Below are 13,181 nucleotides of genomic sequence, written 5' to 3'. Positions count from 1 at the left end.
GTTAGAAACCACTCTAGCCTGTAGGATGCTTTGTACATGTTTTGTAAAAATGTATATGACACCATTTGATTATGAATCTCTTGTATCACTACCTTTTTTGACCTTTTTGACCTTTTACCCTCTCACATTTAGAGAGGTCGAGCAATTTACTTCTACTTGCAGCAAAATGTAGGATGAGGAGTAACTAGTAGCAGCGCTGATTACTCTACCATTAACTAGAGAATGACTTCAACTTTCCAGTCACATCAGAGTGCAGAGACAAACAGCCAAATAACTACAAGGAGTTTAGCCCAGTTGCCCTATCAATTTTAAAGTGATACAATATTCAACACAAGCCTGTATGATTTGTAGAAAAAGATTATATGAATGTTTGGCTGGTAGCAATGAACATGTGAAGTTAAAAACGAGTAGCCTTCAGTTTTTGATAGAATCCTCATCTTGCTTTCCACTTTCCCATGCTCAGCTGACTGCCTCTCTGACCTGGCTGGTGAGGATGTCCTCTGATGTGGAGACCAACATAGTGGCTGTGGAGAAAGTGAAAGAGTACAGTGACACAAAGAAAGAGGTACAAAGAAGCTAATCCCAGTTTGACCTGAGCCAACAAACCCACATACAAAAGAAATGTCAATGTGACATAAAACTAATAACTAACCATTCAGAAATGTCCTATTGTATCCTTGATGCTTGAACTTGTTCGGGAGCCTCTTTTTGCTCAGGGTCTGTCTCTGGTTCAAGCATATATGGTTGCCATGTTCTATGTCATACCTGCTCCGCCCTCTAATGGGCTTCGCCTTTGGTTTAACCTATGAGGCTCCGCCTTGGCACCTGAGAAAGATCTTTGCTCTCACTGACCAATCAGGAGGTACCAATTGTGCAGCAGCACCCTCCCACTATAAGACCCCAGCTCTAGTGTTGCTCATCTCCCTTTTTCACTCAGCCACTTTGAGAACAGATCATCTTCAAATTTCATTTCACCATCCAATGTCGCAGAAGAAATTCAAGATGTCTGCTAGCAAGTCCTGCATTTCGTGTGCCTTGCCTATGCCGCCAGTGGATTGTCATGAATCCTGTTTCTACTGCCTGGGTTGGTGGCAACAGGCTGAGGCTGACTCCTGCCCTGCCTGGAAACAACACAAGTGATGGCACAAGTTTGCCAAGTCCATCTTCTCCCTCCACACTAGCCCAGGGCTAGCAGCGGAGACCACGACAGCTCATTCCAAACCATGGGACGAGAATGACGAATCCCAGCCCCTCTAGTAGCTGTTTGGCATTAGTGATGGAGATGATCCTCATCTGATATTTGCAGGGTGCAGTATGGTTGCCTGTGTGGGTGCAACTTGTTGCACTTAGTCAGTGGCTTTGATACATAATATCTTGCCTTAAATTGGAGATGATACACTTCTCAATCAGTGGCTTTGAGAAGAAATTCTATAAGACCTGGGGACCCTTTTTGACATACTTAACACCCAAATGACATGGCGTGACATGCATTCTAACTGCCCTTGACACTAAAAATAAAACACCTGCCTTCATGGAAATGGCTACATCTTTAATTTTATTTGTTTATTTCTATGCATTTCCATATACCTGTTCTAGATAATCAAAGGGGTGGGGGTAGGGATGTCTTACTTTATTACTGTCATTATTGTCACTGCTTGTTTTATTATATGACACTACATTGGTGTATATTTCATAACAATGTGGAATATATCCACCCAACCCTGGAAACTTTTGTTGAAAATCTCAATGAAAAGATTTTGAACATTGCGTCCTCTATGGCACTTTTCAGCGGTGTCTGGAGGATATCTGTTTGGCTGCCTCCTGGTCTTCCACTTCAACTTTTGTTCAGTCATATCTCAGGGACATGACTGCTGGTTCTGTGTCTCATTCAGTGCTTGGTGCACTGCCTGAGGGGACCTAGTCTGGAGCAGACTGAGGTTTTTAGTAAGCGGCCAGCTGTTGCTGGCTTTTTTTGCAGTCCGGTGCAAGACCCTAAGACAGGCGGTGCTCAAATGCTGTTTCTTGGTTGTGGCTGGGTTCGGACTAGTGTCGGTTCAAGCCCAGCTGAAAGTACAACTCATCTGTAACGGCCTTCGCCTCAGGTCTTAACCAATAGCGAAGCCCCTTAGAGGGCAGAGCACGTACAACATAGAAACAGTAGTTACCTGGATGTAACTTCAGTTCTATGAGTATGTGTGTAGCCCTCTAACCACAGGCCCAGCTGGCCCCAGTTGTTGTTGCTGAGTTTCAAAGACAGAAGAGCGAAGCTAGTGCTGGGGTCTTGAAGTGAGAGGATGCTGCATGGTTGCTACCTCTTGATTGGGTGGTGAGTGCAAAGATCTTTCTCAGGTGTTGAGGCAGAGCATGGCTGGTGTTGCTATTGGGTAAACCAATAGCAACGCCCGTTAGAGGGCTACTCACGTACTCATAGACCTGGAGTTACATCCAGATAACTGCTATTTTTCTCTGGCAGCCATGTTTCTCCCAGGGTTCACGCTCAACAGTTGCCATGGTAGTGCGAAGCCGTACTCGCGTCGGCACACCCCACGGCAGAGGGGGGTGAGGTGAGCAGCAGCTCATTATCATTTAAAGGAACAGGCACTCAAATTGGCCGTTCTGACCAGGGCTGTTGAGACAGGGTGAGAAGACTGCTGTGGTGCTTAATCCTTGTAGTATTTTGACCAAAGCATGTCAGAGACATTTTATTAAGACCCCAGAGAACTGTGCTAACTTGTGGAAAAGAGGTATAATATGTCACCTTTTAAAGGTACAGGAAATGATTTACAATCCTGTTTTTATCGACATATACAGTAGGTATACACATGATGTACTATTGAAAGCATTTGAAATACACAAAACATCAAATAATCGCTAGAAAACACCAGAGTTTATTCTGATTTTTTTCATGGGAGTCCAGACACCAGGATGGTATGATGCAGAAGCAAATAAAATCCAGGAGAGTTCAGAGATAATGATGGTGACCTCAAAGACACACACAAGCACACATTAACATGCTGTAGGTTGCTACTGATTGTTTAATTATTTAAGCTATTAAATTACATAAGATTTCAACAGTGGTGGAATCTAACCTAGGTATTTGATGATTATACATGATTTTTAGGTACTTTTACTCAATATACCTTTACTTACACACTATATTTCAGAGGAAAATACTGTATTTTTATTCTACTACATTTATTTTTCAGCTTACTGGTTACTTTTGAGAGTAAGATTTTTCAAGCAAAACATATATTTATTAAAATTTTACATGTTGTAAAATATAATGCAGTTTTACAGTTGCAGTTTTTTAATCATCCAACTGTATAGCAAGATACTGAAATTAGCTCCACCTCAATCAGCTAAAACATTAAAATCTTGCATTACACGTTTAATGCATCAGTAGTAATCAACCTATCATATAGTACACAATAATATAACACTGACTGCTGTATAATAAGCTGCAAAATGTACTTTTGATACTTGAAGTACATTTTGGTGATTATACTTAGGTAAGATTTTGAACACAGGATTTTCACTTGTATTAGAAGGCTTTTTATGTTGTTGTACTAGTAGTTTTCAGAATATTTCGTCCATCTCTGTTTTCCAGCTCTTTATCTACATACAAGGTACAAGTTCCAAACAGGGTCACAGAAGTGAAAGTGAAAGTGAAAGTGCAAGTGGGGTTGTGGTGGATGTTGATGTGCTAATTGACCTGTGCACCCTCTGACCACCAGGCAGAGTGGAAACGCGAGGCCTCCACCCTTCCCCCAGGGTGGCCCACTGAAGGCTGCATAGACGTCAGAGGCTTTGGCCTGCGCTACCGCCACGATCTGGACCTGGCCATCCGCGACATCACCATCAAAATTAATGGAGGAGAGAAGGTCTGCCTTTACATCACTAGGCTTTTACAACTAATTTGATGTCTACTTAAGAATACTTCTACTTTTTGAACAGAGGTTGTTGGTGCATTGAGAGTACAGTATGGCCATTGTAACATCAGCTGCTACATCTGCCCATTAGGTGGGGATTGTGGGGCGCACTGGAGCGGGGAAGTCATCCCTAACACTGGGACTGTTCCGGATCATTGAGGCAGCTGAGGGTCAAATCTTCATTGATGGGGTGGACATTGCTCAGCTGGGCCTCCATGAACTCCGCTCCAGAATCACCATCATACCACAGGTTAGTGCAGAGAGGACACTAAAGAACATGGAGTTAAATGATATCTGAATGGCGTACCAGGGATTGACATGAATGCCAGTCCAAGTTAAAATTGCCTTCATTCTAAGTGAGGCCTTATGTGGTTGTATTTGTAGTACACACACAGCTGGTGTATCCTCACTGCCATAAAGTCTACTGTCTACCTTGTGTAGTTTGTTTTGATTACATTAGGAGCAGAATACAAATTGATACTTTAGTGAGTGCTTAAACATGTTAAGAGTGGTAGATTCAGTCCAGTCTAGAAATGGGGCTCAGCTAAATTATTCCTCATCTCACCAAATCATCTAGTCAGTGTGGCACATATGACAAAAGAATTGGTCCCATGATGTGATACACAGATATGCAACTCTCTCCCCCTCCTCAGGATCCAGTGCTGTTTTCAGGTTCTCTGAGGATGAACTTGGATCCCTTTGACAGCTACACTGATGAGGAAGTATGGAGGGCTGTGGAGTTTTCTCATCTCAAGAGCTTTGTGTCTGGTCTTCCAGACAAACTCAGCCACGAGTGTAGTGAAGGAGGAGAGAACCTCAGGTACAACTGCTATTAAATCATATATAAAGCCATACAAACTACTAAAGACTTCATCTACCTCAACTGTGAGAGAAGCAGGCCTTTTTCTCAAACAAGCTTATATAAGAGACATAATATACACTGTTTCCATTTCTACCTGTTATTTCCACAGCAATACGTCCATCAGTACAACAGAGATGTCATATTCACCACTCTGCTGCTCTCACTCACACTAGTACTGCTCTCACTCACCAATTCATCCCAGTTGCTTCTACTTTGCCATTTTTTCATTCCGTTTTGCGCTATTATCAGTGACAGTCAACACTTCCTGTGCAGATGTTTCATAGTTAAAGCCTTATTGCAGCTTAAATTACCTCTTTGCTGGTAGACATTTAGTGTAGAACATCTCCAGGAAGTGTTGAGTTTCATTGACAGAAGCTTAACACTGAACAAAAGTAAGAACAGCGGTAGTTGTTAGAAGATACAGCTATCCATACAGCCCTCCTAAAAGCCTCACATACCCTGGACTTAATCATCCATATTGTATGTCTAAAGAAAACAGTATACAACTAAATATTTAATATCTCCAACACACAAGCTAGATAATGCGTAACCTGCTCTGTAGCATTCATATTACTCTAGTACACACTGCAACATGTAAACATGCTTCAGCAAGTGGACAGATGAGCTCTTCATAGGTATGAAAAAGGTTACCCTACCCAAAGAGGACCCTTGGCTATCTTACCTCAGCCTTAAATCAGTGGTGGAAAGTAAATAAGTACATTTTCTCAAGTACTGTACTTAAGTACAATTTTGACGTTCTTGTACTTTACTTGAGTATTTCCCTTTGAAGCTATTTTATACTTTCTACTCCACTACATTTATTTGACAGCTTTAGTTACTTTTCAGATGAAGATTTGACTCAATGGATAATATAACAAGCTTTTAAAATACAACACATTGTTAAAGATGAAACCAGTGGTTTCCCACCTTTTTGGTTTTTGACGTCTTATAAAAAGCAGTGTGTAGTCGGGGTCACATTTCAGATGTCTATGAGTTGTTAACAGCTCCACCAAATAAAGACTTTTCCCTCTAAACTTCTCACATGCTTTCATTTCAATAAATGTTCAAATGATCCAATATTTCACCAAAAATCAAAGATTAGAGAAAAAGTCCAAAAACTGAAAACAGATTTGTGTATCAGAACTTTGTTTTTTCTTCTTTCCTCTCCCATTAATCATCTCACGACCCCTCAGATTTATCTGCTGACCCTTTGGAGGGGCCCGACCCCTAGGTTGGGAGCCACTGGACTAAACTAGCTAACTGTATATAAAGTAGTTGAAAGTAGCTCCACCTCCAGCAGCTACAACAGTAACATGCTGCTCTAACACTGATGCTTCACTATTAATAATCTAATGATGTCATATATAATAATATATCAGTCAGAGGGACCAAACCACTACTTTTACTGCAATACTTTAACTACATCAAGCTCATAATACTTATGTACTTTTACTGCAATACTTTAACTACATCAAGCTCATAATACTTATGTACTTTTACTTAAGAAGGAGTTTTCATGCAGGACTTTACTACAATACTAATGGAGTATCTTTTTAAATTGCTGTATTGGTACTTTTACTTAGGTAAAGGATCTGTGTACTTCTTCCACCTCTACCTGAAATTGGGCCCATCAATTCAAAAAGCTGATGAGGGAGGACCTGGACTCGAGCCCAAACGCACTATAGTAGACTTATTTAAGTTTCTCTGTTTGCTGATGTGCTGCCTCTACTTTGTTTAAGCAAATCTCTGTTTTCACTCCAGTGTGGGTCAGCGGCAGCTGCTGTGCCTGGCCAGAGCTCTGCTGAGGAAGACCAAGGTCCTGGTTCTAGATGAGGCCACAGCAGCTGTGGACATGGAGACAGACAACCTGATCCAGTCCACCATCCGCTCTCAGTTTGAGGACTGCACTGTCCTGACCATAGCTCATCGCCTTAACACCATCATGGACTACACCAGGTACCATACACTACACATGAACACTTTGCATGATAGAATGCTTTGATATACCTACATTCAGTCCAGACAGGAAGTATTTGGACAGTTAAACAGATTTTGTTCTTCAGTCTCAATTGGTATTATTCAATTGTAAATAAAATAATGGATACTATATTAAAGTGCCAAGTCTCAGCTTTAATTTGATGAGGTTTAACACGTAGTGGCCAAAGTTTAAGGGTTCAAAAGTAATTGGGCAGATATACATGAAGTCAAACAAAATCATTACATTTAATATTTAGTGTGAAATCTTTTGCGGTCAATGACTGGCTGAAGTCTTGGACTGATAGACATCAGCAGACACTTTGTATCTTCCCTGGTGATGCTCTCTCAGGCCTTCACTGCAGACACCTTCAGCTCTTGCTTGTTGTGGACTCTCTCTGCCTTTAGCCTGTGCTTCAGATTGCTGAATGATGAAATGTGCTCCAATGAGTTTTGATGTGTTTATCTGAACAGAATGATCCTGTGTTCCTCTGAATTCATCCTGTTGCGTCTGTCAGCAGTTCCACTGGCAGCCATACATGCTCCAGCCATATCAGAAGCACCATATCTGACAGATGAAGTGCTATGCTTTGGGTCATGAGCTGTTCTTATTTTCTCCACACTTTCCTCTTTCCATTATTTTGATAGAGGTTGATTTTTTTTCGTTTCACCAGTCCATAGAACTTTGTTCCAGATCTACCGCTTTCTTTTTGTGGGTTTTGGTGAACTGCAACCTGGCTTTCTTGTGTTTGAGGCTTACCAGGTGTTTGCATCTTGTGCTGAATCCTCTGAGGTTCTAGTTATCAATTCTTCTCTTGATCGTTGACAAGGAAACATGTCCGCCTACATCCTTCATTTGCATGGTAACCTCTTTACTCCATATATTGACAGACAACTCCACCAATCTAATTGGCAACAGTCAACTCTCAATCAGCTCTGAGTCTTATGTGAGCTCTTTTGTGCTGAACTAACATTGAAACGATATATGGCTGCCCAAGAAGCTATTTTAATATTGACATAAACCTACTCAAGTTAAAGCTGATACTTGGCACTTTAATGTAGTATCCATCATTTTATTTACAATTGAATATGCCGAAACACAGAGCCTGAAGAACAAAACATGTGGAACTCTCCGAATGCTTACTGTCTGGATTGAACATTTTGTGTTTAACATTGTCTGCAGAAGCCAGCAGTGGTATCATGGCGTTGTCTTCTCATTATCTCCAGATAAATAGTTACTTATTCTTACTTTTTTGTCATCTAAACAGGATGAATCAATTCTCATGTTATTTGGAGATTTCAAACATTAATTTGTCATCTTCATGAGATAAGGTGCAGAAGAGTGTTTGCGCATAGGTGCATGAGGCACATTTGAGCCTTTAGTAGTACTAGTGTTTGTGCTAAGAAATTTATTAGTATTCTGTCTCTTCTAGGGTCCTGGTGTTGGACAAGGGAGAGATTGCAGAATTTGACTCTCCCTCCAATCTCATCGCTCAAAGAGGAGCCTTCTACAAGATGGCGAAGGACTCTGGGCTGGTCTGAAGCAGGAGGTGCCTCACTGTCCAGATGTTCCTCTGAGATCCTCTAAGCTCCTCTGGCTCCCTGCTGTGGAGATCCTGTGTAAAGGAGTGAGAGGGAGATAAAGGAGGGGAAGTGTTCAGATGGAGTGTTTGTCTATTAAAGCAAGGGTGTTGGTGAGAGCAAAGGGTTTGGTTTGACCTGCTTCACCCTACTCTCCTATCCTCATTTAACTACACAAATGTATGCTGCCAGTCCCAGACAACCCTGCTTCTTTCTGTTAGTCCAGATCATATGTACCCCAATTTCTTCCCAGCTCATTCATGCCATGGAAGGGAGAGGGATGAGCAGTGCTGAGGTTGGTAGAGGACAAAAAGGCTGTTGTCTTGTAAGTACAAAATCATGTAGTGTCAAATACTGCCCTCAAAAACCAGTTGTTTTGAAACACAGATTTTTAAACATCAGTGGTGATTTGAGAAGAGGTCAGGATGTGGGGGCTGCTGGGCGCTGTGACAAAAACAGGAACTGTATCTTTAAAGTCAGTATCTCCCCAACAGATACTTACCTAGACAGCGCATTAAAAATGGGTTTATGGGTGTTCCCATTGTCATGACAACCAGAGAAGCAAAGATGAAGTGACAAATTTCTGCCTCACAAATAATTTGTCCCAATTCCATACTAGATACTAAATGTTTACACAAACAGGTTTCCTGCAGTGTTCACCAAGTTAGTTTAAGTGCAATTGAATATGTTTATAATATATAATAACATATTTCACATGTAATACCACAAGTATGAAAGTATGATGGAACAATATGGCCTACAATTATTTATTATATAATTTTTTTCAGTACTTCTCAGCAGTATACAACAATAATTCTAAATAGATAATTAATTATATTAATGTGACCTGAACCTGGATAAGCAGCAGAAAATAGATGGATTAATCAGTAAAAAAAAGTGATCAATTCATTGAAGCTTTTGTTAAAACACTTGTCTGTAGTGAGTGGATGAGCTTCCTGTTTGCTGCAGCACTGATGGTGCTGACTGAAACTCCTTCCTGCAGCACAATCCACTGTCCAAACAATCCCACTTTAGTTTATAGATGTGGAAGGTCTCCTGACAGCTATCTCATATGAAAACATTTTATACACATCAAAACAACAGCTGAGATTCAATTCCACCTGAGAAAACATGTTATTATTAAAGCAGACATATTATGCACATTTCCAGGTCTATATTTTTCATCTGCGGCTTTACTGGAATATCTTTGTAGGATTCACAGTTTAAAAAGTCTCCTTATTTATCTTATATTGACCCTTTATACAGCACCTCAGTTCAGCCTCTGTCCCAAACAGGCAGTTTTAGCTTTTATCTCTTTAAGGCCTCCGCCAGCTCCGGAGGCTACATCAGCAAACCATGAAACAAACTATAGTAGTAGGATTTCACTACTTTTTCTTGTTCTTTACTCAAAATGTCAATGTCTCAAAGACATCCGTACATGTTTGAGCTAGAATCCTATCCAAAATATGAGAGTGGAAAACATGAACAACACCTGGAAAAACTTAGACAACAGAGGCTACTGAGCAGATGACCGTTTATGGGCACATGGGACGATCTGACGTCATTCTATTGGCAAGATAGAAAAAAACATCACAAACAAAGTAGGTTGAAACCTGGGCTTTTGTCATACAGGTAGCATTTCACATTCACCTAAAGTTTTGGAACTATGTTAAACCATGTTTAACATAGCTATCTGAAATCAGAACAGTATATAAATAACAGAAAACCACAAAAAGCATAATATGTCCCCTTTAAAACATCAGGCTACTCATACAAGTATAATATTGTATTATATTAGGCTATGTCTGATGTTCAGTGCTGCATATGGCATCAAATATGCACACAATACATCCTACACAAGATACCATGATGGAGAAAGAGAGGGACGGAGCAGCAGGTTCAGCAGGTGGAGGTGGAGATGGTGTTGAAAACACACGCAGGAAATATTTTACCAAAACAATAATAATGATAATAATTGCTGTTGCTAATCTGCATTTCAAAGTTTATTGAACATCAAGTTTAAACACAACACAAGCCACAACTCTCTACCCCTGGTTCATTTGCTGTTACAGTAATCAGATAGTTTTCTGTATCGTTATATTTGGTTATAAACAAGCCTATATTTAATTCACATTTATTTTACCAACTACAGCCACACATGTGACTCCTGTAAATCCCATCAAAGCTATGTTTACGCCTGCTCTCCAGAGACAGAGCATTTTCCACACAAAATTGACCGTTGCAAACTGCATGACCTTAGTAAATCCAGCGGAATGAATAATCAATCTCTGTTAATATGTCTCCTATTATTTGAACAATCCTCCCTTGAATGCATAATGATGAGAGAGACACACTCTGGTGTGATTGCATGTGTTTGAATTTTCTTATTCATGGAAAAATATAGAACATCATTAGACTTATCTGTTGAGTGAGTCTCCTCAGGCACAGACAAATGGACTTCAAATCTGCACAGAATTAGTAAGTAGTATGGAACTGGGACACAGCTAATGTTTTGAGCCAGTAGCTAGCAAAGCTGACTGATACAGGGCAAAGCTCTTGGTTTGTAAGATCATCAGGACTGACTCTCCTGAGAGAATTTTCTGTTGCTGACTTTCAGTTTTACTTTGAGAGCATAATGAGGAGGAGGTGGAGGTGTTAGGAGCAACAACAGGTGTGCCACCTGATTGATCAGAAACATCCATTAGGCTGGTGATGTCACAGGCCTAGGCAGTGGTTTGTTACATCAACACGTTTCAATCTTAACAAAACTTCAAACGCACAAACTCAAGGAATCTGTTGCATAGATTCCATTTGACTGTTACTTCGTATCCAGCAATGATTGTCTATTTATTGTGTATTTGTTTTCTTTATGCAACAGCTTTAAATTGACATACTAGCCACTGATTTGGTTAGAGGTTCTTCTCATGTTGTAAATGCTTTGGAGCTTAAATATTTTGATACTATAAAACAATTCTCTGTGGTTCCATAGTTCTTAAAAGGAAACTTTGCAGGACTGAGTGATTGACATGTCCAACTGAGAGTTTAAGGCTTTTAAGGCTTTTTCAAACTCAGTTCTATTCTTTGCCCGTCCTCTGTCTGTTCTCTTTGGTCTGGATGCCCAAACCGAAGAACAGAACAAAACACAGTTTGATTTTAGATTGTCTCCAGTGACATTCACAAGGTACTGACTGTGCACAACATAAACATTATGATTCATTTTTTTTTACACACATTTTTATTGTTTCTGTTCATTTGTGCCCTCATTTTCATTTTTGTGCACACTTGTTTTACAGCCAATAAGTCATGCCAACATGTAAAAAATGCATGTTTTCAGGAGTCACAAGAGGAGTTGTTGTATGTATTAGTGAGTTACTGTGATATTTTTATTGAATAAAGATATATTCATTTGAATGATAATTTTGATAAGGTACTGTTTACAGAGAGCTCCTGAAATTATATGCAGGAAGAAATCCCACTAATGTGCACTGGGAACAGTTTAGTGCACATCAGAAACCAGCTGTATTGCACACAGATTCTTCTATTTCATAACAAACACAGCAGAAATATATATGTTCTAATTGGTTATAATAATGCTTACCGGTGACTGACTAGTGTTCAGGCAAACAATTTTCACACATCTGATTTTGAGTAGTTTTGCTTTACAAGTGACAAATTATTTTCTGTCTGTTATTGTTTTACATAGTAGAGACAAAACATAAGTGCACTGAGCTACATTTGCACCAATGTTCCAGATTGTCTGGGCAGGGAGCCGTCGGCCATATTGTCCTGCAAACCTTGACTGCAAATCTGTAGAAGACAGCCTACGGTATCTAAATGCTGACAGGGTGAGGAAACGGTCTTCTTAGGGTGTCTACTTCTTGGGACGACCACTTCGCGGCCAATCTCTGACATCCCCCGTTCTATGCAACTTGGCCTTCACTTTTGAGATGGTACTAGGGCTCACTCCAAATAATGCTGCAACTTGGTTTTGCGGAACACCAGAAGTTGCCCTATCGCACGGGCCCTATCCAGATCAGTCAAACATGGCATGCCGATTCTTGGAGCTGACACCTACTGACCACTGTAGCAGGGCCCATGCTCACACCTGGGGGTACCAGAAGCTCAAAACAAGAGTCAATAGCAACAGCAAAATAAGCTGTTTGGCATTGGCAGAAAAGATTTGGCAAATTTTTCAACCCACATACTCAGCTCTGCTCATCCCACAAATGCATGTTCCTTACAAATGTGGCACCATTTAAAAGGGAAATGAACAGGCTTTCCAACGGTATAAGATTTATTGCCAAGAAGCATTGTTACAACAAAGAAATAATCCACCAAACACAAATTTCCTTACTTTTTGTGCTAAGTTTATATAAGTTTCATTATGTTTGGCCAGCTCCAGATATGGTTTCTTGTGGGATATTTACCTGTACATACAAGACAACTTTAAGTGTGCATAGGAAACTGTAGTTTAAAGAGCTCAACAGGCCACTAGAACTTTGTTGCACGTGTAACCTCAGGGGCTCTGCGGCAATTTTTTCAATTTTTTTGTGGAAAAATAAATAAATTCCAAGCAATACCTACTAGCAACACCTAGGGGTGGTTAGTATGAAAATACAGGAATTTTCATCATCAGTATCAGATTAAATGGATGTTTAATCACAATGATAATAATAAATCACACACCCTTCTGCTGGTTTTGGGTGCACTGTCAAAAATTTTGATGAAGTTTGTTTAAAAATTAGATGAAATAGAAAGTATGTGCTTACAATACAAATTACAGCAAGATATTGAATATCACTGCAGACTCACAATTTGACCAATCTCTAACACCG

General features: G+C 40.1%; 1 protein-coding gene across 2 annotated transcripts in view; it reads left to right on the top strand.

Moving 5' to 3' along the window:
• Window positions 1–9,340, top strand: part of abcc1 (ATP-binding cassette, sub-family C (CFTR/MRP), member 1) — a 36,460-nt gene extending 27,120 nt beyond the window's left edge. For both annotated transcript variants that reach the window (XM_042392056.1, XM_042392057.1), the window contains 6 exons: window positions 464–565; window positions 3,735–3,881; window positions 4,021–4,179; window positions 4,583–4,749; window positions 6,553–6,747; window positions 8,199–9,340. In XM_042392056.1, the coding sequence (XP_042247990.1) occupies window positions 464–565; window positions 3,735–3,881; window positions 4,021–4,179; window positions 4,583–4,749; window positions 6,553–6,747; window positions 8,199–8,307 (879 nt within the window). In that variant the 3' untranslated portion in view covers window positions 8,308–9,340. The remainder of the gene's footprint in view (window positions 1–463; window positions 566–3,734; window positions 3,882–4,020; window positions 4,180–4,582; window positions 4,750–6,552; window positions 6,748–8,198) is intronic.
• Window positions 9,341–13,181: the final 3,841 nt, after the last annotated feature.

The sequence above is a fragment of the Thunnus maccoyii genome, chromosome 18 (assembly GCF_910596095.1).
Source record: "Thunnus maccoyii chromosome 18, fThuMac1.1, whole genome shotgun sequence".
In the NCBI taxonomy this organism is placed as follows: Eukaryota; Metazoa; Chordata; class Actinopteri; order Scombriformes; family Scombridae; genus Thunnus; species Thunnus maccoyii.
Note: the sequence above shows the minus strand (reverse complement) of the source record. Positions and strands in the feature narration are given on the sequence as shown.